Here is a 26913-nt window from a genome sequence, read left to right as displayed (position 1 = left end):
ACTGGGTGTTGTATGGAAACCAATTTGACAATAAATTTCATATATTGAAAAAAAAAAAAGAGTCTTGAGGGGTACCTGGGTGGCTCAGTCAGTTAAGTGTCCTACTTCAGCTCAGGTCATAATCTCGCGGCTCGTGGGCCTGAGCCCCGCATCAGGCTCTGTGCTGACAACTTGGAGCCTGGAGCCTGCTTCGGATTCTGTGTCTCCCTCTGTCTCTGTCCCTCTCCCATTCTCTCTCTCTCAAAATAAATACACATTAAAAAAAAAAAATAAAGAGTCTTGAGATTTAAATACATAGAGATTTTTATTTTATACTACTCCTGTGTATATATACAAAGAAAATACAATAAATCAGTTAAGGTTTTCTAAACATTTTCATGCACAGAGTATAACTCACTGAAATCACTGGAAAAATCAACTCTACGTTGGTAATGTCTGTGCTTTATCACCCAACATCCCCCTATGTGCCATCAACGACCCTGGTAAGGAGCATTTCTTTAAAAGACTCTTTGTTGGGGCGCCTGGGTGGCGCAGTCGGTTAAGCGTCCGACTTCAGCCAGCTCACGATCTCACGGTCCGTGAGTTCGAGCCCCGTGTCGGGCTCTGGGCTGATGGCTCAGAGCCTGGAGCCTGTTTCTGATTCTGTGTCTCCCTCTCTCTCTGCCCCTCCCCCGTTCATGCTCTCTCTCTATCCCAAAAAATAAAAAATAAACGTTGAAAAAAAAATTAAAAAAAAAAAAAGACTCTTTGTTTCCAAAGAACAGATTATGGAAAGGGAAAACAGTTATCGAGGATGGAAAAACATGGCAAACACCGCCTTGCCCCAAAGGATCAAGGTCAACATTGTCGATGATGTCTTGTAGCTATCAAGTAACTCCAGGTCTGATGTGATGAGGAGGTGATGAGGAGATCACCTCACCTCTGAGGTCTTTCCTGAACCCATAAATCCAGTCCATTCAACGAGAAAATGCCAGACAAATCAAAATGAAGGGCATTCTACAAAGTACCTGACTGGTACTCTTTAGGACTATCAATGTCATTAAGAAAAAAAAAAAGACCAAAAACCTAAAACCAGATAAAACAAAACAGACTGAAGATCAGGAGCCTAAGGAGATATCATGACTACATGTAACGTAGGATCCTGACACAGAAAAAGGAACATTATTGCAAGAATATATCCATGTTCATAGCAGCATTCTTCACAAACAGCCAACGGGTGGAAAGACCCCAAGTGTCCATCGACCGGATGAATGAATAAACAAAATGTGATCTAGCCACACAATGGAATATTAGAAAGTCTTAAAAAGGAAAGAAAATCTGGCACCTGCTACAATGGATGAACCCTGAAGACATCACGCCGAGTGAAAGAAGCCAGACACAAAAGGACACATAGTGTATGATTCCATTTACATGACGTTTCTAGAACAGGCAAACTCTCAGAAACAGAAAGTGAGATGGTGGGTTCCAGGGACTGGGGGGAGGGGAGAATGGGGACTTGTTTAACGGGGACAGGCTTTCAGTTCTACAACATGAAATGTGTTCTGGAGACAGAGGGTAGTGACGGCTGCATAACAATGTGAATGTATTTCATACCACTGAGTCGTGCGCTTAAAAATGGTCCAAATGGTCAACGTTATGCTATGTGTATTTTACCACAACAAAAGTTAAAAAAACAAACAAACAGGAAAATAATACAGAGCGATCCCGTGTACCCTTTTCCAGTTTCCCTCGATGGTGACATCTTATAAAACCCTAGGGCGATGTCACAGCCAGGGTATTGACACTGCTACAGGCAAGATACGAGCAGTCCATCATCATAAAGATCGGTCCTGATGCACTTGTGTATGGCCACACCCACCTCCCTCCCCCCCCCCCCCCGGATCCCTGCACCCTGGCAACCAGCAACCTGTTCTCATTTCTATAATTTAGTCATTTTAAGAATGCTATGGAAATGGAACCAGCCAGTATGTAACATTTTAGGATTGGCTTTCCCCGCCCCCCCCGCCACTGAGCATAACTCCCCAGAGATTCCTCCAAGTTGTCACATGTACCCCTTTCATTGCTAAGTAGTGTTCTATGGAATGGATGGACCAGTTTGTTTAACCATTCGCCTGTTGAAAGATTTATGGGCTGTTTCCTGTTTGGGGCTACTATGAGTAAAACGTCCGTTACAGGTTTTTGTGTGAACGTAAGTTTTCATTTCTCTGCGATTGCCCAAGAGTGCCAGTGCTGGGTCATATGGTAGTTACGTTTTTGTTTTTACTTTATTTTATTGTAGTAAGAGTGCTTAACATGAGATTTTCGCAATTTTTTTTTTTTAAGTAGGTTTCACATCCAGCACGGAACCCAAGGAGGGGTCATGACCCTGAGATCAAGACCTGAGCTGAGATAAAGAGTCGGACACTTAACCAACTGACACTTAACCTTCCCCTCAGCTGCTGTAAACCACCATTATACTTACTTTCTCCTCACATAAGTGGAATAAGTTTTACTCATAGTAGCCCCAAACAGGAAACAACCCAAAATCTTTCTGTGATTTGTCTTTCTGTGATTGGCTTAGTTCACTGAGCAAATGCACTCAGAGGCCATCCAAGTTGTTACATACTGCAGAGTTTCCTTCTTTTTTTTTTTTTTTTCAACGTTTATTTATTTTTGGGACAGAGAGAGACAGAGCATGAACGGGGGAGGGGCAGAGAGAGAGGGAGACACAGAATCGGAAACAGGCTCCAGGCTCTGAGCCATCAGCCCAGAGCCCGACGCGGGGCTCGAACTCACGGACCACGAGATCGTGACCTGGCTGAAGTCGGACGCTTAACCGACTGCGCCACCCAGGCGCCCCAGAGTTTCCTTCTTTATAAGGCTGAATAATATTCCATTGTACGTGCATACCGCATTTTCTTTCTCTTTTCATCCATCAACGGACATTTAGATTGGTTCCATATCTTGGCTATTGTGAATAATGCTGCAATGAACATGGGAGTGTTGTCTCTTTGAGATCCGGATTTGAATTCTTTTGGACGTATACTAGATCATATGATGGTTCTATTTTTAACATTTATTGATTTATTTATTTCGGAACCACAAGTGGAGGAGGGGTAGAGAGAGAGGGAAACAGAATCCCAAGCAGGCTCCTTGACGTCAGTGTAGAGCCTGATGTGGGGCTCGATCTCATGAACCGTGAGATCACAAGCTGAGCTGAAATCAAGAGTCAGATGCTCAACTAAGCCACCCAGGCACCCTAGGTTTTGTTTGAGAGAGAGAGAGAGAGAGCAAGCGAGCACATCTGCAAGTTGGGGAGAGGGGCAGAGGGAGAGAGAGAGAATCCTAAGCAGGCTCCATATCCAGTATGAACTCATGAGCGTGAGATCATGACTTGAACTGAAATCAAGAGCCAGATGCTCTAACAAACTGAGCCACCCAGGTGCCCCTAGGTTTACGTTTTTGAGTCACTTCCATACTGTTTTCTATAGTGGAGGCACCATTTTGCATTCCCACACCCATGGTGTGCGGGGTTGATATTTCTCTACCTCTTCACTAACATTTATTACCTTTTGCTCTTTTTTGATAATAGCCATCCTGGCAGTGATATCTCATTGCCGTTTTGATCTGGTTATTGAAACGCAGTACTGGCGTTATGATTCTGAGTTCTACATCCCATATGGCAAGGGGGGGGATTGTTGCATCTTATTTATCGTGATGAAGATGGAATTTATCCATACAAAGATAGAATTAATTTACTTATACCATGAGAAATGACTTCTTGGAAATGCAAAAAAGAAAAAAAAATCCCATCATTGGAGCTGGGTGTCAGAGAAGCAGCCTGTTAGCTGTAATTAATGCTTGCTGAGCTCCTGCACAACACCAGCCTTCTCGCTCTCTTCCAACTGTGTCAAACTTACTCCAGCCTCAGGGCCTTTGCACTCGCTCTTCCCACCGCCAGCGACTCTCTTCCCACTCACTATCCCCTCACTTCCCTTGGGTCACTACTCAAATATCATGTCACCAGGGGTGCTTTCCCTTCCCAATCTTTTTGGCCCAACCTCATCTCTCTATCCCTGCCCTGTTTTATTTTTCTTCCTGGAACTTAGCACTCCTGACTAATCATATATTTATTTGGTAGCTTGCGCACTGGAACGTGAGCTCTGGGAGAGCACGGCTTTTGTTCACCGATGTATTTTCAGGACCTAGGACAGCACCCGAGACACAGTAGGTGCTCAACAACTAATTGTTGATGGAGGGGTCATATAACCAAATCACAGAGTGTCTGATGGGGTCAGGCATAGGAATCTGGACTTCAACCATGAGGCATGGGGAGCAAGGTCTTTACTAATTAGTTTTGTCATTGTCCTCATTTAAAAAAATGTATTTACATGCAAAAATCTCACCCTTTTTGGTGTATGGGTCTATGAGTTTTGACAAACGAATACAGTCATGTAACCAACACTACAATCAAGATACTAGAACTATTTCATCACCCCTAAGATTCACTTGTTCCCCCATCTGCAGCCCCTGGCAACCATTGATCTGTTTTCTGTTCCTATAGTTGTGTCCTTTTGAGTACGTCATATAAATGGAATCATCCAGCAGGTAGCCTCTTGAATCTGGCATCTTTCAGATAGCATGATGCATTTGAGGTCCATTCATTTTGTGTATATCGACAGTTCATTCCTTTTTATGGCTGAGTCTATTGTATGGACGGGCCCCAGGTTTTGTTTTTTTTTAACCCATTTCCCAGGTGAAGAATATTTGTGTTGTTCCCAGTTTTGGGTAATTACGAACAGAGTTGCCATCACTCTTCATGTACAAATATTTTTAGAAACAGATGTAATTCACATACCATAAAAATCACCCTTCTAAGTGGGCAACTCAGTGGCATTTATTACAGTCACAGTGCTGTGCAACCATCACCACTATCTAATTCTAGAACATTTTTATCACCCCGGGAGGAAACTCCCCCCACCTTGAGCTGTCACTCCCCATTGCCCTCCCCTGGTCCCTGGCAACCACTAATCTGCTGTCTCCATGGATTTGCCTGGTCCGAATGTTTCATACATGTGGAGTCACACATGACAGTGACCTTTTTGTGTCTGGCTTCTTTCACTTAGCACGATGTTTTCAAGGCTCATCCACATAGTAGCATGTGTCAGTGCTTCGTTCCTTTTTATGGCTGAGTAATATTCCACTGTATGAAGGAACCACAATTTCTTTATCCATTCATCCGCTCGTGCACATTTGGGTTGTTTCCATTTGGGGGCTGTTATGAACAATGCTGTGATGAACATTCACACACAAGTTTTTATGTGGACATATAGCTTCACTTCCCTCCACCTCAGAATGAAAATTGCTGGGTCACATGGTAACTCTGTGTTTAACTTCTTAAAGAATCACTGAACTGTTTTCCAAAGCAGCTGCATCATTTCACATTCCCACCAGCAGTGTGTGAGGGTTCCCGTAGCCCCACATCCTGGTCAACACGTGCTAGTGTCTGTCTTTTTCGTTACAGGCATCCTAGTGTGTGTGAGTAGTATCTCACTGTGGTTTTAATTTGCATTTCCCTAATGACCAGTGATGTCCAGCATCTTTTCACATGCTTACTCTATATCTTCTTTGCCATTTGTATATCTTCTTTGGAGAGATGTCTACCCAAATCCTTTACCTGTTTTGTTTTGTTTTAATAGACTTTATTTTTAGAGCAGTTTTAGGTTCACAATGAAATTGAGCAGAAGGTACAAGTCTTTCCCATTTACTCCTGGCCCCTGCACATTAACAGCCTCCCCACTGTGAACATCCCCCACCAGAGTGGTGCACTCGTTACAAGCAATGAACTTACGGTGACACATCATATCATCCAAAGTGTACATGAGGCTTCACTCTTGGTGTTGTATATTCTATGGTTGTGCACAAATGTATAATGACATACGTCCACCATTACAGTATCATACAGAGTTGATTCACTGCTGTAAAAATCCTCTGTGTTCCATCTATTACTACCCCCACCCCCGACCATCTTTGCCCATTTTTTTGATCTGGGCTATTTGTCCTTTTATTGTAGACTTGTTAGAGTTCTTTATATATTGTGGTGACTAGTCCCTTATCAGATATATGATTTGCAAGTATTTTCTACATGCTGTGGGCATGAACAGGTTTTTGTGTGCCCGTAGATTTTCATCTCCCTTGGGTAACTACTCAGGAGTGGGATTGCTGAATCACGGGGTAAGGGCATGTTTAACGTCTAAGAAAGCTCTCCATTTTCTGGAGGGGCTGTACCATTTTGCATCACCACCAGCAATTAATGACTTCTAGTTGTTCCACACCCTCGTCAACACTTGATATTGTCAGGTTTTTTAAAAAAAAAATCATCCTAAGGGGGTCTTTAAAGCCTTATCATAGTCCCATTCTACCAGGTGGCTTCACACGTTGGGACAGAAGAGAGTTGATGACGCTAGGAAGAACTGTGATGGTCCAGGCCAGGGAGAGTGTGGGGGTGGGGTAGGGTTGGAGGGAGGAGATCCAAGAGCAGTTCAGGGAGGCTGGGCTGTGGAGCTAGAAAAGGCTGAGCAGGAGAAGAAAGTGGAGAGACAGGTGAGACCCAGAGCATGAAGAGCATGGAGCACCAGGCGAAGGGCTTTTGACTCCCAGGTGTTCTGCCCAAGATGACTCTGGGTCCCAATAAGGTTGGCAGCTGCTACGTTGTATTTACCCATTGAGGATGCATGGTGATTATTAGCATACTAAGGGCTCTGACAAGTCCGGCAAAGAAAGAATTCTCTTTGGTATTATTTAACCAATTGTTTCTCAAACTTACACCTTGGATCACTCTTTTTGAGCCATAACATCGTCATCATTAGCATCTCCAAGCACATCTTGGGACCTCATTTAGCTTGCTCACCCAATTATGCTCCCAGTGCCTAAAACTGGCTTCTAACCAATGGTCAAAAGAAATTGTTTTGATTGCATTAATGATATTAGATCTTCAGAATGACTCTATGAGTTAGGTACTGATACATCTCCCCTCTTACAAACGAGGCTTAGAGAGGTCAGGTGACTTGTCCAAGGCCACACAACCAGTGGGTGGAGAGCTAGTATTTGAGCTGGGGTGTGCCTGCAGTCTTTCCATCAGGCTGCCTGTCTCTGGAAGGCGTCCCATGCCCCCAGCCTCACCCAGTGGGGGCAGACGTGCTCTGCTGCTCTGTGACCTCCTACACAGTCCTTCTCGTCCTGGTGGCCATGGACATACTCAGGCTGTTGCCCAGAGAGCTGGGCTGTAACTTGATCTCCCCCAGGCTGGGGGTGATGGGGCGGGTGGGCAGGTGACAGCCAGGGCAGGGAGATTTGCCCAGACGCTGATGTGCAGCAGCCTGGCAACCCGTGTGGCCCCAAGGAGACCAGGGGCTTCGGGAGCTTGTTCCAGAGCCCTGGCAGCGGCCTTCACCATGGGCAACAAGCAGACAGTCTTCACTCACGAGCAGCTGGAAGCATATCAGGTAGGGGTGATGCGCTGGGCCCTCGGCAGGTTTGGCAGCCTTGATTTCTTGGCCTGAGGAATGGGGACAGCATCATCTGTCTTGGGTGTGCGGTCGGCAAGGGTTCCTGGTACAGATCGGCGTGCAGAGAGGGGGTGCAGTGGGAGGGACAGGAAGGGGGCCCCCGAGGCAGGCTCTGGGCCAAGCCAATATCTCTCTCCGCAGGACTGCACCTTCTTCACAAGAAAGGAAATCATGAGGTCAGTCTGGGGGAAAGGGAGGAAGACCTGGAAATAACTTTCTATCCGTTGCTGGGTGATATTTGCAATTGGGCGGGATGGGGTGCTTTATGGTGGTTAAAGCGTGAAGGGAGGGATTGCAGCCGTGGTCCGTGGGTGGAGGCGGGGATGGGGAGGCTGAGAAGCCACATCTTGTCATACTGTCACTAGGCTGCCTAGTCACATACTATCACATACTGCTTCTAGGCTGATTAGCTTGGGCTTTTCCCAAGGGTGATGGGGAGCCACAGAGGGTATGTGAGCAGGGGTGGGGGGCAGGGGCTGGTACGAATCAGCATGTCAGAAAGATGCTAGAAAGATGTCAGAAGGCGTGTTAGAAAGATCCCGCTGAGGCCAGGGTGAAGAGCCTGGCACTGGAGGTTGGGAACCTGGGGGCAGAGTCCAGAGTCGGCTCTGGGCTGTGATGGTAAATCAATGTAAGGGTGTGTGTGTGTGTGGGGGGGTGGCCTGAGGCTGCTGAGTTTCCCTGGCGTGAACGAGAGGGGTTGGTGGGTACCCCACATGACTGCTCAGCCCATGGAGCCATTGTCCAGAGGCCCCAACCCATGAACTCGGAGCGGTGAAACCCTAGCCGGCCGGGGTTCAGATACAGAGTGATCGGGGCCAAGGCCCCAATTGTGTGGGCACCAGATATCCATTATTGATGGGCACACCTTTCACCAGTGAGCCCCATTGTCTGGGTGAGGACAGCTCGCAGGGTCACCCTGGCCATCACGATCAGATTACCCATGGGGAAACTGAGGCTCGCACAGGGGCGGCCCACTCCAGCTCTACAAGACGGGCAGAGTTGCAAGGGGTGTGAGGGCTGGCGTCTCGCCTGCCCTAAGCTTCTTGTTTGTCAGCAGAATAACTGGGGCTCAGAGGGGAAAGCGGAATGCTCGAGGCCGTACAGAAACCCAAACCCGGGCTGTTTGGGGGGGACCCAGACAGGGAACGGATGCTCCAGATACCCCCTCCTTGAGTTCCTAGCCATCGTATGACCCAGGGGCTCCTGTCTCCCCCCCGGAAACAAACCCTAGCAGCTTGGGGGCCTCTGGCTCATCAAGGATGGTCTCCACAAGGCTGCTGCTCGTGGCGCCCCCAGTGGAGGCAGGGCGTCAGCAGGTGAGGACACTGGAGTGGAGAGCTGGCCTCACAATCCAGGCAGTGAGGGTGGCATTTGCTGTTTTGCAAAATGCCTTTCACGCATAAAAAAAAAAAAAAAAAAAAAAAAAAAAAAAAAAAAAAAACCCTGAATATTGGGCTTTTGTCTCGGCTCTGCCCCGTTTAGGAAACCCTCCCGTTATGGAGGGAGAGAAGCAAAATGTGAGGACGGGGGTCTTTAGAGGCAGAGTCTTGCCGACAATGTGAGCATATCCAGAGATTCATAGACTCGCTCAGGTTCTCTGAATGCCTGATGCGCTGTCCCTCTTGCCATCCCCCTCTGCCGAGGAATGAGCCCCTACGCGTCCTTCAAAGCCCAGTGTCAGCGTCCCCACTCCAGTCTCCCCCAGCTCTGGGGCCCTCTCTCCACTGTGGCCCTGTCCCCAGCGGGTAGAAGTGCCTGTGTTCGGCTCTGTGTGCTTGAGGACCGGGCTCAGAGTGGATGACTCTTGGGGACCCAGGGTCCTCCAGTGGGTAGTGGGCAGGTGCACGAGTGAGAGAGGAGGGACACGTCCTCCCCAGCCCCTCTCCCAGCCCTTGCCGATGTTTCCCTCCCCACACCAGGCTTTTCTATCGCTACCAGGACCTGGCTCCCCAGCTCGTCCCCCTCGACTATACCAGCTGTCCTGATGTGAAGGTGCCCTACGAGCTTATTGGCAGCATGCCTGAGCTGAAGGTACGCCGAGGGCCAGGGGCAGGCGGAGGAAAAATAGCAGCACTGCAGCACCCCTGCAGCACTCCTACGAAGCGGATGCATTTTGCAGATGAAGAAACTGAGGTTCAGAGAGGTTAAGACACTTGGTCAGCGTCACACAGCTAGGATGTGAGAGAGACAGGATTCAGAACCTGGGTTGTCGGAACGATGAAATGAGATGAGGCAGGTAAAGGGTGTGGCACGGGGCCTACAGCGTGGCGGGGACTCAGGGGATGTCCGTCCTGCTTTGCATAGCAGGAGCCATTAAAAACGTAGGTTCCTCTCAGCTGGATGTTTGTCACATAGTTTGTGATGCTGAAGGGGACTCATGGGGTGAGTGACTGAATAGAGAGGATCTTATCACAAGGGACAGAAACCTCATTCAAGAAAGACAAAATCTTGGGGCGCCTGGGTGGCTCCGTCGGTTAGGGGTTCGGACTTCTGCTCAGGTGATGATTTCTCCGTCTGTGAGTTCGAACCCCAAGCTGGGCTTTGCACCGGCAGTGTGGAGCCTGCTTGGGATTCTCTCTCTCCTTCTCTTTCTTTGCCTCTCCCCCACTGTACTCTCTCTCTCAAAAATAAATAAATAAACTTTAAAAAAAAAAAAAAAAAAAAAAAAAGGACGGGGCTCCTGGGTGGCTCAGTCGGTTAAATGTCCGACTTCGGCTGAGGTCATGATCTCGCGGTTCGTGAATTCAAGCCCCGTGTTGGGCTCTGTGCTGACAGCTCAGAGCCTGGAGCCTGTTTCGGATTCTGTGTCTCCCTCTCTCTCTCTGACCCTCCCTTGTTCATGCTCTGTCTCTCTCTGTCCCAAAAATAAATAAACGTTAAAAAAAAATTAAAGAATAAAGGACAAAATCTATTGGATCACGTGAGCAAAAACTCCAGGGGTAGAGCTGGCACCAGGTATGGCTGGAACCAGGGTCTCGACATGCTCAGGAATCTCCTTCCATCTCTCAGTGCCTCCCAGGAAGAGGCTTCAGTCTCAGGCAGCTTACCCTCTTGAGATAGTGAGGGAAGCCCCAGTGGTCGCAGATTTCCTCCCGTCAGCTCTGCAACTGACAGAAGGCAGGGACCTCCATCCCCGTCTTTCAGAAAACATCTCAGGGCAGCCTCTGATTGGCCAGCTTGGGTCACCCTGCCTACTCCAGAGCCAATCAGGGTTTCCTAGTGGATGGTGATCTCTGATTGGCCTCACTTGGGTCATGTGGCTGTGTCTGGAGCCGGAAGGGTGGTCAAGGCCACCCAGACCTCAGGGGCAGAGAGAAGAGTTGCCTGAAGTCCTCTCCTGGGTCCGTGAGAGGGAGGAAGTCTTGGTGGGGAGGTGCTTGCAGGTTTCAGGAAGGTGGGTGCTGAGAGCGATTCCACCTGGGGCCCTGAGAGCCTGGTCAGGGATGGCCACCCTGCTTCCTGTCCCCAGGACAACCCATTCCGCCAGAGGATTGCCCAGGTGTTCTCTGACGATGGGGACGGCCACATGACCTTGGACAACTTCCTGGACATGTTTTCCGTGATGAGTGAAATGGCTCCCCGTGACCTCAAAGCCTACTATGCTTTCAAAATTTATGGTGCGTGCAGGGCCCGGGGGTGGCGGAGCGTGGGGGTGGGGAGTGGGAACAGACCAGGGCCCCAGCCGGGGGCTGTGCCTGCCGCCACAGGGCTTCGAGGCTGTGCATGGTCCCGTCCTGGCCCACCTTGGTACCTGCTGACCTCACGCCCTTACTCCTTTCCAGCCACGCTGGCCTCACTTTTCCTCCAACACACCAAACTCGGTCTCCCTCTGGGCCTTTGCCTCTGCTGTTCCCTCTGCCTGGAACACCTTTCCCTTGACTCTTTCTTACCTTGAAGTCTAGGTCAAAAGCAGCCTCTGCCCCACATCCTATTTCTCTCTCAGCATGAAGCCGTGCCTCTTAACTTCTTGTTCATAATCTGTTCATTTCTCTTCTCTCTTTAAATTGTATTTATTTATTTGGAGAGAGAGAGAGAGAGACAGTGGGAGAGGGGCAAAGAGTGAGCGGGAGGGAGAGTCCCAAGCCGACTCTGCACTGTCAGCGCAGAGCCCGCTGTGGGGCTCAGTCTCACGAACCGGGAGATCGGGACCTGAGCCAAGATCAAGAATCGACCGCTTAACTGACGGAGCCACCAGGCGCCCCTGTGATCTGTTGTTCATTTCTTCCTGACTTCTCTCTGATGAGACCCAAGGGCCGCAGCCGTAACTGTTTTCTTCCCCATCTGTCTCGCACGCCCGGCACGTAGTAGGTGCTCAATAAAAGCTTGTTGGTTGGAGGGAAATTTATCACAGTGCCTCGAACATAGGAGGCACTCCCTTGATACTTGTTGAGTGAATGAATGGCCTCCCAGCAGGTCCCTGCCCAATATTCTAAAGCAAGACTCCAGCTATCGCCCCAGGGTCCTGGGTTCCCTCCGCTGCCTCAGTTTCCTCCTCTGTAACGTGGGGACAAGAGGCCTGCCGCCAGATGAGCCCCCACCCTACATCCCCGTCCATCCTGCGGCACAGACTTCAACGACGACGGCTACATCTGTGCGTGGGACCTGGAGCAGACGGTGACCAAGCTGACGCGGGGGGAGCTGAGCGCCGAGGAGGTGAGCCTGGTGTGTGAGAAGGTGCTGGGCGAGGCCGATGGGGATCACGATGGGCGGCTCTCCCTGGAAGACTTCCAGAACATGATCCTGCGGGCACCCGACTTCCTCAGGTGACCTTCCTGGCGATTTCCGCGTCTGAGAGGGGCTCTTACAGAACTAGAGCCCAGACCCCGTTTGTGAAAGTTCCTCCATTCGTTCATCTGTCATCCTAGAGAGCATTCCCAGCCTCCCTGGCTTCAGTCCCTGCACCTTTAAAATGGGGATAATCGGGGACCCCTTGGGCACGCCCCGTGGGCAGACGCAGCTCTTTGGGTGAATGGAACATGGCTGGTCTTCAACCCTCACTTTTCTGAACATTTTGCAGTGGGCAGAGGGTACAACTGTGCTTGGCAGTCCTGGGCGGAATCAAAGCCCCCACCGGAGGGCTGAGAGCGAGCGAATACAGGGGACGGCCAGCCACCTGTTTTTGTACCTCCCGTGAGCTAAGAATGGCTTTTACATGTTTTCAATGGCGGGGGAAAGATTAAGGAATAGTAATACCGCGTGACACATGACATGGATATGAGGTTCCAATTTCCGTGTCCATCAAGGGTGTTATTGGCACACAGCCACACCTGAATGCGTACGTACCGTCTCCGGCCGCTTTCTAACTACGAGACCCAGCTGAGCCGTGGCGCAGAGCTGGAAATATCACCTATGTGGCTCTTGACGGAAGAAGTTGGCTGACCCCTGAGTCAGCGCACGGAAAGATTTTAGAGCCGTGCCTGGAACACAGCAGGTGCTCAATGTGTGCTGTGGTTGCTGTTGCGGCTGTTATTATGCACGGTGTCCTTACGTGCGCAGAGGGCCCCCTTCCTCTACCTGGAGAAGCGCAGTTGGTCTCTTAGCGGAGACGCGGATAATGGCAACGGAATGAGCCCTACCACGGACGGTACCCCTGTGTGGACAGCTCCCTGTGCATTCGCCCCCTTAGCCCTCATTACAGCCCCATGCGGGAGGGATGGCTATTATCCCCATTTTACGGAGGGGTAAACTGAAGCCCAGGAAGGCACAGCCACTCACTCAGAGTCCCATAGCAAGTCTGGGGCGGAGCCGGGATGTAAACTGATCCAAAGAGATAAGCTTTCAGCCCCTGTGGGAGCTGGGGGTGGGGGTGGGGGGGCACGGCCTGGGGTTTTTGAGAGGATCCGTCTCCCCCCTTCCATGGCTCCTTGCCTATCTCAGGGACCCCCGGCGGGAGAGTCTGGGGGAACGATGAGGGAGGGTAACCCTTCGCCTGAGGACACTGACCCTGTATCTCTTTGCACCCAGCACCTTCCACATCCGCATCTGAGGGCACCGTGGAGAAGCCGGGTCAGAGGAGGCCGGCGTGACCTGTCACTCCACTGTGGAATCCGGCCTCCCTGGGTTCTGGGAATAAACACGTGGCACTGAGTCACATCTGCTTGGAGGATGTATTTTGCACCTTAAACCTGCCGGATGGGAGACAGGAAGCCTGAGATCTCACCTCTGCCCTCACTGTGTGGGCTCCCAGGTGTGGCTACGCCCTTTGTGTGGGCCTCGATCTCCCCATTTACACAGGAAAGGGACTGACTTCTAGCTCTCTGTCCACTGTGAGGGCCGGAAGTGCTGGGTAGTCATGAGTCTCGGTGGACAGAGACCAGATGTGGAGGTCAGGTCCACGCGATCTCACCCCAGGGCTGCCCATCGTGGACCCCTTCCCCCAACCTCTCAAGTCCCCTCTTCCCCCCCCTCCCCAAGTCCTGGAGTTTCTCAAGGGGACCAAAGCTTTAACTCCTTGCCGATTAGAACTGCCAGAGGAGGCCTCGGGGCGGGGGGGGGGGGGGGGGGAGGGCAGCAATGTCATTCACTGAGGCTGGCACCGTACTTTACAGTTTACGAGGCACCTGTCTCTCTGCCATTGCACTGGCTGCCTATGACATCCCAGCGGGGCTGACCGAGAAGCAGTCACCCTTCATTCAGGGAACAGAGTGATCTGCCCAAGGCCACACCTCAAGTTGTCTGCAAAGGCAGCCTTGAACCCAGGCCCACCTGTGCCCAGATCCCAGACATCTACGCTTTGCAGATTTGAGAAGCCCCATACTCACTCCACTTGTGGTCGCCCTGGGGCCCCATCGATAGCCCCAGTCAGTCCCAAGAGTGCTCATTCCTGCATGCATCATTTCCAGACCCCACTCCCACTCTCCAACCTCCACCTACTAAGCACCTTCCGTGAGCCGAAGTCTCAGCTTTCTTGTGCATCCTGCTGCTTCACCCTGAGAACGAGGGACTGCTTGCGCCTCTCCCCATTTTCCAGATGAGCCCGCAGGCCCAGAGAGGTCTAGTGACTTGCCAGAGGTCACACAGCCCTGTGACCTGGGACTTCCTCCAGAGCTCGCCACCAGCCACAACCCCGGGCTTCCTCTCCTCCTTTAAAGGAAAGAGGCTCGTAAGCTTCCCCTAGAGCTGAGGTCGATGTCTGCACTGTGGGCCAAGCCCTCTGCAAGTCTCACCTCCTTCATCGGCAGGGAACCCCAGGAGGAAGGAGTGAGCAGCTCCATTTACAGGCGAGGACGTACTTGGAATTGAGCCACGTGCAGGGGACGTGGGGAAAGGGCGCCACCTGACCAGGTTTCCAATCCAGGCGCTGACACCCTGTAGCTGGTGACCTTGGCCGCGCCTCTCCTCCTCTCGGACCCTTAGTCTCCTCTTTAAAGTGTGCAGCTTGAGCCTACCTGCTGGGTCTGCTTAGGGGTATAAAAGAAATCATGAACTTGGCACCTACTGTGCCCCCGGCTGTAACTGATAATTACTATTCGAGTAACCAGGTCACCCCACTGGCAACGGCAGGGCCGGACCCAAGCAATGTCTTTATTACATTTTTCAGGTTCCTGCGGGCTGGTGGGCAGACGACCAGGGGTCCGGTGTGAGCAGCCCCCGCAGCAAGGGTCCCAGAGCCAGGGCAAAGCTCTAACAGTACCCAGGGGCAAAGGGTGGCGGCGTGAGGTACTCTTCAGGGAGCCAGTCCCTCTGGGCTTCTGCCAACCCTTCTGTCTCCGGTTTGGATGCTTTTGAGGACAGGGCCCTCATTACCACTCGGTGCCAACTCCTGACCCTCGGGATCACCTTGCTCCCGCTGGCCAATCTTGAGGCCTTCCCGGAGGGGTCACCTCCGTCTCTCAGATCCTGGGACTGTGCGGGACTTGTGAGGGACGTGGCCGCAAAGCGGGCTGTGGACACGTCGTCTTCCCACTGTGTGTCACCTGGCCTGGCCCCTGAGCTGCGTGCCAGTGCCAGTGGCCCAGCATTCCAGAGCGATGACAAGTTCACAGGTGCCGAGTGGGGTTTCAGCTGCTGCTGGACCCTCTTGCCCGTCTCGGGGAGCATCCTGAAGTTTCTCCAGAGTTTCTGGCAGGCCTCCTCAAGGGGGGCTTTCGGGGCGCAGGAGGCAGTGGCCTCCTCCTTGGGGTCTCTGCTTGTCTTTGCCGATGGCCTCCTTCCCTTTGGCCGATGGAGCAGGACGGGCCTTCCTGAGGTCTGAAACCAAGCGCAGGTGAGACCTGGGGCCATCCCACCCGCCAAACCTCTGAATCTGCCCTGGAGGTTGGGACACGGGTCCCACTCAGGCATCTTGGGGCTGAGAAGGACCCCAGGTGAACCCAAGCCTGACCCCACGCTCCATCCCTCCCATCCCCATAACCAGCTTCACTATCCCCCCCCCCCCCCCCCCCCCCCCCGTCCAGGGATTGGCAAACTTTTGTCACAAGGGGCCAGAGGGCAAACGTTTTCAGGTTCATTGGTCATACGGCCTCTGTCTCATTCCCCAGCTCTGCTGTCACGGAGCAAAGCGGCCAGGGATAGCACGTCGACCAGAACGTGTGCCCGCGCTCCAGGAAAACCATATGGACGTGGAAATTTGGCTTTCGTCCGACTTTCACGAAATAGTATCGCATGAGATATTACTTTTAGTTTTAATTGTTTTAACACTCTTCGAAAACATGAAAGCCACGCTCAGCTCGTGGGCCACCGGGACACGGGGCCATACGGAAACTGGCCAGATGTGGTCCTCGGGCCCTAGTTTGTTGACCCCTGATCTACCCGGCTGTTCAGGCCAAAACCAGGTGACGTTTGTGGCAGATGGCTGACAATGCCGCATCCGTATCCCTCTGCCCTGGGCACGCAGGCGCCCCCAGCTCTGCTCCCAAATGCCAGCAGTGGGGACTCTGCTTGGGGTCATTCCTTGGCCACACCGGCAGGCCACAAGTGCCAGAGAATTAAACTCTCCCAGGAACAGCGCTTGACCAGTGGCTACTGGAAGCTGGAGGATCAATACCCCAGCTCCTCACCCCTAGGGTGGGATAACTGAAGTGCCCAGTTCCACGCAGGGTCCCAGACTTCCCCGGGAGACTGAGCCCTGGCTGCCTACAGGGGAACCTGTTCGCTAAGACGCCCTTCATCGGCTCCCCCCGTGGTACTTCCTGGGATCACCTCCCAAACAATGGAGGGCCCAGGGACTCAAACCATGACAACGTCCAGCTTCTCCTCCCCGTCCCCCTCCCCCTCCAAGCCATCGGCAAGCTCCCTTCCAAAATGTCCCAAATATCTTCTTGTTCCACCCCTAGAGATCTTTTTCCGGTCCCTCCCACCTGGACAGTCCCTGCCTCCTTCCTGCCACCTCTATCATTGCCCCCAGGCACCCCCTTCTGCAGCTGGCAGCCACAGGCTCTCCCATGGCGGGTCCCCCTGCACACCTGGAATAGAAGAACCCCATGTCCTCACCCTGGCCCCGAGGTCCTGCGTGATTGTCTCCTCCTGATTCTGGCCCCTTACTTCCCGGTGACCTCCTCTGCACTCACCGCACTCCATCTGCACACTGGCTTTTGTTGTTCTTTTGTTTTCCAAACATACAGAGCCTCAGGACCTTTGCATGTGCTCTCTTCCCTGCCTGAAACACCCTCCCTGCATCTCTGTGTGTGGCTGACTCCTCCTTATCCTGCATGTCCCAGCCCTATGCCATCTCCTCTGGGAGGTCTTCCCTGACTGCTCCCTTCATGCTTTAGTCCCACACCCGCTGATGTTCATCGCACTGGCCTGTTTGATTTCCACTGCTGCTGGAACTTCCCTGTTGTGTGGGGGTTAGGGGCTCCTGAGGGTCCAATCAGCCCTGAGGAGATGGGATTCGTTCATTTATTCATTCACCTACTCCACAGATTCATTAGTGGAGCACTTAGGCATATGCACGAGACAGGGTGGATAAGCCAGCCAGACAGATTCCCAGGTCTCTCAGAGCTCACAGTCTGATAGGGAAGGCAGACAGGAAACACGAAAGCCAACAAATAAACAAGACGTTGTATATCGTGAGGAGTGCTCCGCAGTGTGTAAACAGGGTGATGGGATGGCGAATGCAGAGAGGATTACTTTCAGCCTGGAGCTGGGGAGGGAGACACTTGAGGAATTGAAGAAAGAAGCCGGGCATAGGAAATCTGGGGGCAGAGCGCACACAGCATGTGCAAAGGCCCTGAGGTGGGTGCCACCAACATGTGCAAAGGTCTTGGGGTGGGACCAGCACATGCAAAGGCCCCGAGGTTAGCTTGATGTGTCTGAACAGCAGAAGGGATAGCAGAGGGGCTGGAACTGGGCCGGGATTTTAGTTGCAGGGTCCTGCAAAATCACCGAAGCTTCTTTAGTTGGAGCTATAGGATCTAATTGTCGCCCTAGAAAGTCTCCTCTGGTAGCTGTTGGCCACCGCCGCTCCTGCCCCTCCCGTGTGGGAGATGCCAGCTTTCTGTCACATACCTCCTCAGGTGCAACCGTGGAACAGGAGGAAGGGTTCTGATGTTTGCTGGGGCCATGGGTGGGGCTGGTGACTTCCTCAGTCAATGCATTGGAGTAAAGGAAGAGATCCTCATAATCCACGTTCGCTGGATCCTTCTGCGGGGCAGAGGGGACTTGCAGCTCCGCCCCAAGGAGGGGGACGCGGTGGTCCCGGACAAACTGGGGGTGGTGGGCTCAGGAGCTGCCTTGCCCACAGCCCTGGTCAGGAAGCATGCCCCTCCCACGCTGGCTTTTGAGGGCTAGACCCCTCTACCCCCGCCATAAGCCTTATAGGGAAATAGTCTTTTCCTATAGATCGGCCAAGGTTATACCCCTCACCACCCGCACATGAGCCCTTGGAAAAATTAGCTTGGGGAGCTGGGGGGGTGCGGGCAGGGTACAAGGCAGGAGGGGTGGGGCCGTGGGAGGACAGGGACCACGAGAGTGACAGAAACACAAGAGGCTGGATGGGATGAGTGGGAATGAATCTGGGGGGTTGGCCCCAGCAGGGGGCGGGGGCGGCTATGACCCACGGGGGTCGCAACCCTCACCTGCCCACAGGGCTGTGTCAGCAGGTCCCCGTGTGGCTGCATAGGCCGCTGCTGGTGGAAGGTGACCAGGGCGTGCAGCGAGGCATGGACCCTCTCCTCCCCAGGGATCATGAAGCTCCCATCGTCCAACAGCTTCACCATGAAGTGGCGGCAGCAGCTTTGGGCTCTGCGGAGACACTGCTGGGGCTGGAAAATTCCGTTCCTCCTCATTCCGTCCCCGTCTCCCAGCCCTCGAGCCACCAGCACCAACTGTTCAGGCTCCCATTAGCCTTCTGTGCTTTTTAGCCATGTGACACTCGGTAAGTGACTAACCGCACCATGCCTCAGTTTCCCCATCTATAACCGGGGGCTACCAAGGCTAACCTCAGGGGTTCTTACAAAAGCGGCATAAGCTACTGCAGACAAAAGCTTAGCTTGGTGCCTGGCTAGGGTCACATGATCAACGGAAATGATAATAATGAAAATTTGAGTCAGGCCCCAGGCTAAGGCTGTATGCCTGGCACACAGCAGATGCTTGATAAATGCTCTGTTAATGAATGGATGCACTTATTAACGGCCCACTATGTGCTTACTACATCATATTTAATTTTCGCATTGAGACTCTGAATTGATTTTAGCATTCCTATATTAGAGATGAGGACTTTGAGGGAGGCACAGATAGGTTGAGTAACTCGTCCTAGGTCACACAGCCAAGCCTTTGACTGTGTGACTCGGGCCCTAAGCTTTTCTCCCTGTGGGCCACTCTGTAGTGGGGCCATTGGATTTTTTATTCCTCTGGCCTAGAATCCTTTTGAAAAGGAGTCTGTGTGGCTGAATCTTCTGAGATGCCAGATCAGCTTTTGAGGCCTTAAGGAGCTGGACTGCCCTGAGTTTCCCTAACACGTCCCTCTGGGTGGAGTCAGAGAGTTGTCAGGTAGATGGGGGTGGGGGGGGGGGGCTGGTTAGGCGAGGGCAGTAGCCACTCTTGGGCTCCCAGCAGCCCCTGTTTTCAGACACACAGGCTCAGTTACCACCGAGCCCCCAGATGCTGGTTACAGCCAGACCTGCAGCTGCTCACTGCAGCCAGAGCTGGCCAGAACTTTTCACCAGTTGCTCTCTGAGATGTCGTGGCATGAAGCTTCCCCCTCCGAGGAAGCCCGGGAGCCCTCCTGCCCCCTCCCTCGTCCCTTGCCCAGGCCTTACTTGTAGGACAGCGTGTAGCCCACGTGGCTGTGACTGACCCTGATGAGAAAAGATCCCAGCGGCTGTGACTCCAGCAAACTCTCGGCATCCCTGGAAGAACACACATGGGAGGGAGACGACTGTGACCCAGCTGTCCCGCGTACCGGCCAGACTCCTGGCGCACCTGTCATCCCGGCACTGAACAAACCTAAACTCGTGTTTTCTTCTCAGCTGTTTCAGACCTTGGGACATTCAGGGGCAGGGGTGTTCCCAGCTGTGGCGGGAGGCCTCTGATGACCTTGACCCCAGGACAGACTTGCTCCCATCCCCCACAGCCCCTGCCTGCCTTCCCAATGCCTAAAATACCCCGACGAAGGCATCTTTGGGTGGATCAAGGTGTCGTAGGTGACAATGCCTGTTCTCCGACGCGTTGGAATTCAGACCCCAGCTCTGCTGCTCGTCAGCCGTGTGGCACCTGACATCAGTCCCTTTCTGACCTTCAGCTTCCTCAAGGGGAAAGTAAAACCCTCACTCCCAGGACTGACGGGAGAGCAGATCCAATGCGTGGAACACGAGCGTGAGAACTGCTCACCGAATGCTATGATTATTACTCCTATTATCTGGGGATCGCAGACAGGAAGGTGGCCTTCTACGGGACAAGCTGGGGAGCCTATGAACCCGAGCTAATCCTGACGACGGGTAGCTACTGAGCACTTGAAATGTGGCTGGTCCGAATCAAGATGTCCGTTCAGCCTACGACACCAGATTTTGAGCACTTTAGTACAAGATAAAGGAGTGCTTACTAAATTATCAATGAGTTCTGAGTACCTCTATTGAAATGATACTGGGTGGAATAAAAGATAGGATCAAAACGAATGCCACCTGTTTCTTTTTACTTCGTTTGCTCTAGCTACTAAAAGCTTTAAAATTACAACGTGTGGCTCACATTGTATCCCTACGGGCACACCCCAGACCTCAGAGACAATGCCTGCTTCGTCCTCTCGGTGGCTTTCACAACGTTCTCTCAATTTCCCGCACGCCAAGGGAGGCCGTACGCGGTCTTTTCTCCGTTCATTTGGAACCAAGTGGGTGACTAATGAGGTGAGTTTGTTCATGGCCTCAGAACGCAGCCCAGTGTGGAAAGTCCAGAACTCTGTCCGGTGTGGACATGCTGCTCATGTCCCTGATGCATCGAGAGAGAGCAGCTGTTTGGGGGCCCTGTGTGAAGAAGGATTCTGAGGCTGCATCCTGCCAGCGTTGCTTGGTGATGCCTGGCCTTGGGGGAGGGGTGCCTGGCAGTGCTGGGGTGGTGGGTGCTTGTGGAGAGAAAGCTGAGGTCCAGAGATGGGAAGTAACTTGCCCTGGTCACCCAGTGAGTCCACAGAAGAGGCAGGGTTCAAGCGTCAAGGGCCTGAGGGCTCTTTTTTTACTCTCTTAACACCCGGAGCTGAGCTGAGCCCAGAATCCTGCAGAAAACCCGCCCAGGCAAGGAAAGAGGGTGAAGGACAGGGTAGAAGGTACGGATGTGTCCTCACTCTCTCGAGATGGCACCGTGGAACCATGCAGGGACCCCTCCTTGGGCCAGCTGGCCCACCTGCGTCTGCACGAACCAGTCCAGTCGCGGGGGCAATGGCGGGGGCAGCTTTCCGGCTTCGTTCATGGCTTCCTGGGGAGCAGTTACCTGGCAGCAGGAGAGAGAAGACAGAGTCACGCCTGGTCCACCCCCCATACTTTGCTCTATTACAGTTCTTGGTGCCTCCTCCTTTGACAAGTCCTCTAGCTGGCCAGGGCAAGGGGCTTGACACTGGCTTGTGTTTCTTTCTTTCTTCCTTTTTTTATTTTTTTTTTAAGTTTATTTATTTTTGACAGAGACAGAGAGAGAGACAGAGCATGAGCAGGGGAGGGGCAGACAGAGAGGGAGACACAGAATCCGAAGCAGGCTCCAGGCTCCGAGCTGTCAGCACAGAGCCCGACATGGGGCTCGAACCCACAGACTGTGAGATCATGACCCGAGCTGAAGTTGGATGCTCAACTGACTGAGCCACTCAGGCACCCCGAGTTCTTAACAGTTTTAAGCTCAAGGTAACACCGGACTTTGTGAGCCAATGACAAGGAGAAAAATAATAGTACCGATTTACAAAAGAGTATCAAATCAATGCAAAACCAGCAATAGGGTCAAGCCCTCCTGGGTGGTCTGCTCATGACCCTTCATGCTCACCCTTAACCGTGTCCCTAACTTGGCCCACCCCTCCACCCTGGCCCTATCTAATGTTTTAATATTTCAGAAGGTCGTTGTTACTATTTCCAGAGGGTGGGGACATACTGACTAACTCTGTCAATATTGACTTTCTTCCACCTGAAGATAGATGCTGAGACTGCCCTCCAAGGGGAGGCCCAAAGAATTCTGGGACAAGTAAAATTAAAGAGAACTATTAAGAAAACATTTAATAGGGGTGCCTGGGTGGCTCAGTCGGTTAAGTGTCTGGACTTCGGCTCATGGTTCATGGATTGGAGCCCCGCATCAGGCTCTGTGCTGATGGCTCAGAGCCTGGAGCCTGCTTTGGGTTCTTTGTCTCCCTCTCTCTTTGCCCCTCCCCTGCTGTGCTCTGTTTCTCTCTGTCAAAAATAAATAAACATTAAAAAAAAAAAAAACCAGAAGAAGAAAGCATTTAATAAAGCAGGGTGACAAAGCAATTAAGAACCTGGAATCAGAGCCAGAGAGCCTGGGCTCAAGCCCCAGCTCCCCAACTTAGCTGCTGTGTGACCTTGGGTAAGTCACTTAACACCTCTGTGCCTTTATTTTCATCTGTAGCTTGGGGACATGATATTTAGCTGGGAAAGTACAGGTGGTACAGAACTAAGCACTGGATGTATATAATAAATATTCAGGAATCCAGTAATGGCTAGCATGGGGTTGTGTACATAGGTTTGTTCTTTTTTCTACCTGGGAGAACTCCTACACATCCTTTAAGACCCAGCAAAAATATCCCCTCCCCCAGGCAGCTTTCCTGTCTCTTCTCTTAGTCAAAGCCCTGGCGCCCTTCTCTCTCTCCCACTTTCTCCTCTGCTCCTACCTAAGCTTTGCCTCCTGGAGCTCAAGTGTCTGTGTTCAGTGGAAGCCTTGACAGTTGGCTTTTCCTTCTCTACCGCAAGTGCCTGACTTAAGCTTTGACTGCTAAGTCATCGGCTTTAACTGGATGAAGTCTATCTGGGATAAACACATTGCCAGCCACAGAACTAGATAAAGAGCCAGGATGCTCCCCGTCTCCCCTTCCCCCACCACGTCCCCACCACCAGGCTCCTTTATTTTAAAGATCCTGGTTGATTTAGGTAACTGGTCATTGGGTCGCTTTTTATTTTCCCTTCTTTTCTTTCTTTCTTTCTTTCTTTCTTTCTTTCTTTCTTTCTTTCTTTCTTTCTTTCTTTTTCTTTCTTTCTCTCTCTCTCTCTCTCTCTCTCTCTCTTCCCACGCTTTAAATTCTCTTATGTTTTAAATTCACCAATAGGGGGTGAGCCCCAGAAACCCTCGGCCCCCACCCTCGCCCCCAATACAAGCAGAGCTCCGGGCACATGTGTGCTGGCTTTCTGTCTACTGGCTACTCACCTGCTTATCTTGTACGCTCCGGGGCTGGCAAGCAATAGATTTTCTTTCTTCAGAGTTTCCAGAGGGTTCTTGCTGATGTGCAGCTTGTGGTCATGACCACAGGGGTCCATCCAGCTGTAATTGGTTTGGCAAGGGGAGAAATGTGTGGTTAGCTCAGGAGGCCTAGGTGAGCGCCCCCAAGGCTGAGACTTGCACACAGCATTGTGTCTGGCTCTGTCTCCCCCCTATTAAGGGCCTCTAGGGACGGGGCCCAGGGCTAGCTTCTTTCAGATTTTTCTGGGTCCCCAGCACTACCTGGCGCTGGGCAGGGACAGCGAGGGGGCAGGGTGTTTGCTGAGGAATAACTGTCTAGGGCTGAACGAATCTGCACTAAGTTTCAAGCTCCTGACCCTGGCATTGGGGCTCCCCTATCTCCTTGGCCCCGTATTACAGCCCTAAGGACATCCTCGCTCTACTCAAAACTGACCAAGCTCTCTTCCCCTCCACGCCTTCACCCATGCTGTTCCCCTGCCAGGAAAGCCCTTTTTCCAGCTCCATTGTTCAAAGGAAAGTGAAAATTCCTCCCGCTTTTCTGGTCTCTGCCAGCCCTGTCCCTCCTTCTGGCCCCACCTGGGCCCCATGCTCTGTCTTCTAGAGGTCTGGGATGGGGCTGAGGCTCTTGGGGTCCCGGGCTCGCCCGGCAGGGGGCAGGCACAGAAGTGAGCACGTGGCCGGCTGAGGGATCCCCACCAGGGCACGTACCTGGGAGACCCCTGGGCAGCCGAGGCTCTCACTCTCGCTGTGCAGGGAGCCTGCAGGAACCTCGGTTTCGGTTCAGGGTCTGCACGTCAGCGGGGGTGGGGCTGCTGCCCCCAGGCTGTTCCTGTTTCCTTAAGCAGGTGAGCCCCAGGGGCGGGACCAGGACAAACCTGGTCGCCAGTGCTGTCCGCAGTCCACAGAACTGCTGAGCTGCAGGTGGAGGGAGGCCCCTGCTCTGTGAAGACCGTGACCAGCCTTTATTGAGCACCTACTGTGTGCCAGATCCTCGGGGAACAGAGAGGTGATCTCAAGAGGTGCAAGCCCCACCCTCCTGGCTTCCATTGCACCCACCCTCCTGGCTTCCAGAATCTAGCGAGCAATGAAGAATAAGAAATTAACTGCTAATGTCTCAGAGCAGACAGCCTGCCGGAAGGGGGAACGGGAGTTGCGAGAACCTCAGAGGGGGCTTCGGTGATCGGGTGGAAGTGGCACTTAGGGACAGAGAGGAGTTCACTTGATTGAGGGGTGCAAACAGAGAGGGCTCTAGGAGGAGGCTCTGAGGCAGCGTCAGGCCTGGACAGGCTGGGGCCACATTGTGCCGTCCTCTGTAATGAAACAAAGCACCGTCTCTAAAATGGTATTTTATGGCCGCGTTGGCACTGAGACCCAGAGGGTCCAGGCTGGATTCGTTATTATACGCTCACTATTATTGTATTCATTTTTTTTTTTTTTCCCTTCTGATTTTAAAACACCGCAACGGTCTGGGGAGCCCTACACACAATGTGGGCCCTGCGTGGAGGAAATAGCGCCGAACGGGTCAGGCAGCCCCGGATGTGTGCTACAGCTCCTTCCCCGGCACATGGGCAAAACCACTTCCTTCTCTTTCAGGCAGAAAGGGGCTGAGCTGGGGGCCTCTCCTCGGGCCCATCGCCCTGGTCCAGGGTCAGTGGCCTCCCCGCCTCGTGCCCCAGGGGTGGGGGGAGGGGGCACGCGCCTGTCCTAGAGGCGCTGTTACTTTAAAAAGCCTGGCCATGGGGGTCTCATTTGCACGAAGGTCAGTCTCCAGAAACGCAGGGTGTCTCAGGCCACTTCTAGCCTGGCCAGCTGAGGCCCCACCACAGAAGGTTCCATTCTGATTACCTTGACCTGCTCGGGGCGTGTGGTCTTACACACAGTAAAGGCCTCCCCTGAGCATGTCACAACGGAATCAACCCCCAGCCCTTGGTGACCACAGTCCTCAAAACCGTGAACGGGCAGGTGGCCCCTAGAGGGACTTCCAGGAAAGGACCAGCCAGCCACGAGATATGGGGCTGGGACTCCAAGGCCCCTTCCTCTCTTGTGCCACATTCTGGGCTTTTCACTCGCGGCCCCAGCTGGTGAGGAGGACTTCCATGGCCCCATGTGGGGTGGCTCTCTGGGTAGGGACCACAGTGCCTTCTCAGCCCTGGGGACATGCGGGGGGTGGGACAGCCAGGCTCTGCCAACGCTGAGCTTTCTGTGTTTTCAACCGTTCTATTCGTCCCACAATGCTTTCATTCTATTTGTTAATTCATTCTCTCCACAAACATTGGCTGAGCCCCAACTGTGGGCACCATGCTAGATGCTAACGATGGAGAAGACAAGACAGGCACTGTCCCTGCCCCTGCTGGAGCCCACAGTCCACGGGGAGACGGTTGTCGCGCGAGTCCACATGCAGGCCAGGCTTGCACAAGTGGGAACAGCAAGGGCAAAGGCCCTGTGGCAGGAAGAAACCGGGCACGCCCGCGGAACAGACAACAGTTGAGGTGTCCAAAGAGCAGACATAACCGGATGTCCCATCGACGGATGACTAGATTAAAACACCGTGGTCCATCCTTTCAACGGATTATTATTCGGCCGTGCAAAGCAGTCTTCACATGTGCTACATGATGGATCTAGAAAACTATGCTGAGTGAAAGAAGCCAGACACAAAAGGCCACATCGCGTGCGATCCCGTTTATATGGAGTGTCCAGAACAGGCAAATCCAGAGACAGAAAGACTAATGGTTGCCAGAAGGCTGGAGGAGGGGGTCTGGGGAGTGACAGCTCATGGGGACCGAGTGAGGAGAATGTGTTAAAATGGACGCAGGGATGGCGGCACATCGCTGTGAATACACTGAAAGCCACTTAATTGCACTTCGGTGGGTGGACGGTTCGGTGGGTGGATTAGATCTCAATAAAGCCGTTATTAAAAAAAAAAAGAAAAAAGTCGAGGAGTCATCTCTCCCTGTTTGCCACTGCATCAAAGCTCCTCTCTCAGCAAAAGGCCGGGTCTAAGGCAGGACGGAGGTTCCGGGACCCCAGCCTGACTCGGCGGGGGGGGGCGGGGGGGGGCACAGGTGCAGACATGGAGCATCATGGGGCAAATACAGCTCAGAGCCGTGAGCTATTTACGTGACTTGTGCCCGTTAAGAGACGAGATGCGAAAAACAGAAGTGGGTTCTGCTCTTGGGGAGCAAAACAAATAGCGATGCTAATAATAACGATGATGAGCACGATGCTGACAGCAGCCGATCCCTCAGTGACATGTGTCTATCCCAGGCTGAGACGCGCCATCCAGAGAGAGAGGGAGAGTGAGAATCCCAAGCAGGCTCCGTGCCATCAGTGCAGAGCCTGATCTGGGGCTTGACCTCACAAACCGCGAGATGACGACCTGAGCCGAAATAAAGGGTTGGGCGGTTTGCCGGATGAGCCATCCAGGCGCCCCCAGGCCTGTCTTTTAAATTAACGGGCATCCTGAGGACCCCGGACCCAACACCTGGCCACAGCTGCGTACCTGCGGGGAACGTGTGGACATAAAAATCCGTTAACGCTGATCTAGTCC

General features: G+C 52.6%; 2 protein-coding genes across 9 annotated transcripts; one reads left to right on the top strand and one right to left on the bottom strand.

The window, feature by feature from the left end:
• The first annotated feature begins 7433 nt into the window (after window positions 1-7433).
• Window positions 7434-13641, top strand: CIB3 (calcium and integrin binding family member 3). Of its 5 annotated transcripts, none has more exons than XM_045492392.1 (6): window positions 7434-7484; window positions 7689-7723; window positions 9470-9581; window positions 11020-11167; window positions 12118-12313; window positions 13515-13637. In XM_045492392.1, exons 1-6 carry the CDS (start codon window positions 7434-7436, stop codon window positions 13534-13536), a joined length of 564 nt encoding a protein of 187 aa, XP_045348348.1. In that variant the 3' UTR covers window positions 13537-13637. The 5 variants fall into 5 exon arrangements, with proteins under 5 accessions (XP_045348348.1, XP_045348344.1, XP_045348343.1 ...); XM_045492388.1 differs by lacking the exons at window positions 7434-7484; window positions 7689-7723 and adding exons at window positions 7857-7995; window positions 12568-12680 and having other exon boundaries at window positions 9489-9581; window positions 13515-13641; XM_045492387.1 differs by lacking the exons at window positions 7434-7484; window positions 7689-7723 and adding exons at window positions 7857-7995; window positions 12568-12680 and having other exon boundaries at window positions 13515-13641.
• A 1400-nt stretch (window positions 13642-15041) lies between these two features.
• On the bottom strand, window positions 15042-26865 carry HSH2D (hematopoietic SH2 domain containing). Of its 4 annotated transcripts, none has more exons than XM_045492381.1 (7): window positions 24075-26865; window positions 23334-23447; window positions 21265-21410; window positions 19751-19840; window positions 18569-18734; window positions 18000-18080; window positions 15042-15740 (listed from the first exon to the last, which is right to left on the bottom strand). In XM_045492381.1, exons 3-7 carry the CDS (start codon window positions 21387-21389, stop codon window positions 15174-15176), a joined length of 1029 nt encoding a protein of 342 aa, XP_045348337.1. In that variant the 5' UTR covers window positions 21390-21410; window positions 23334-23447; window positions 24075-26865; the 3' UTR covers window positions 15042-15173. The 4 variants fall into 4 exon arrangements, with proteins under 4 accessions (XP_045348337.1, XP_045348334.1, XP_045348335.1 ...); XM_045492378.1 differs by having other exon boundaries at window positions 18000-18134; window positions 24075-24407; XM_045492379.1 differs by lacking the exon at window positions 24075-26865 and adding an exon at window positions 23628-24032 and having other exon boundaries at window positions 18000-18134.
• Between the last annotated feature and the right edge of the window lie 48 nt (window positions 26866-26913).

This window comes from Leopardus geoffroyi, chromosome A2 (assembly GCF_018350155.1).
Source record: "Leopardus geoffroyi isolate Oge1 chromosome A2, O.geoffroyi_Oge1_pat1.0, whole genome shotgun sequence".
Taxonomy (NCBI): domain Eukaryota; kingdom Metazoa; phylum Chordata; class Mammalia; order Carnivora; family Felidae; genus Leopardus; species Leopardus geoffroyi.
Note: the sequence above shows the minus strand (reverse complement) of the source record. Positions and strands in the feature narration are given on the sequence as shown.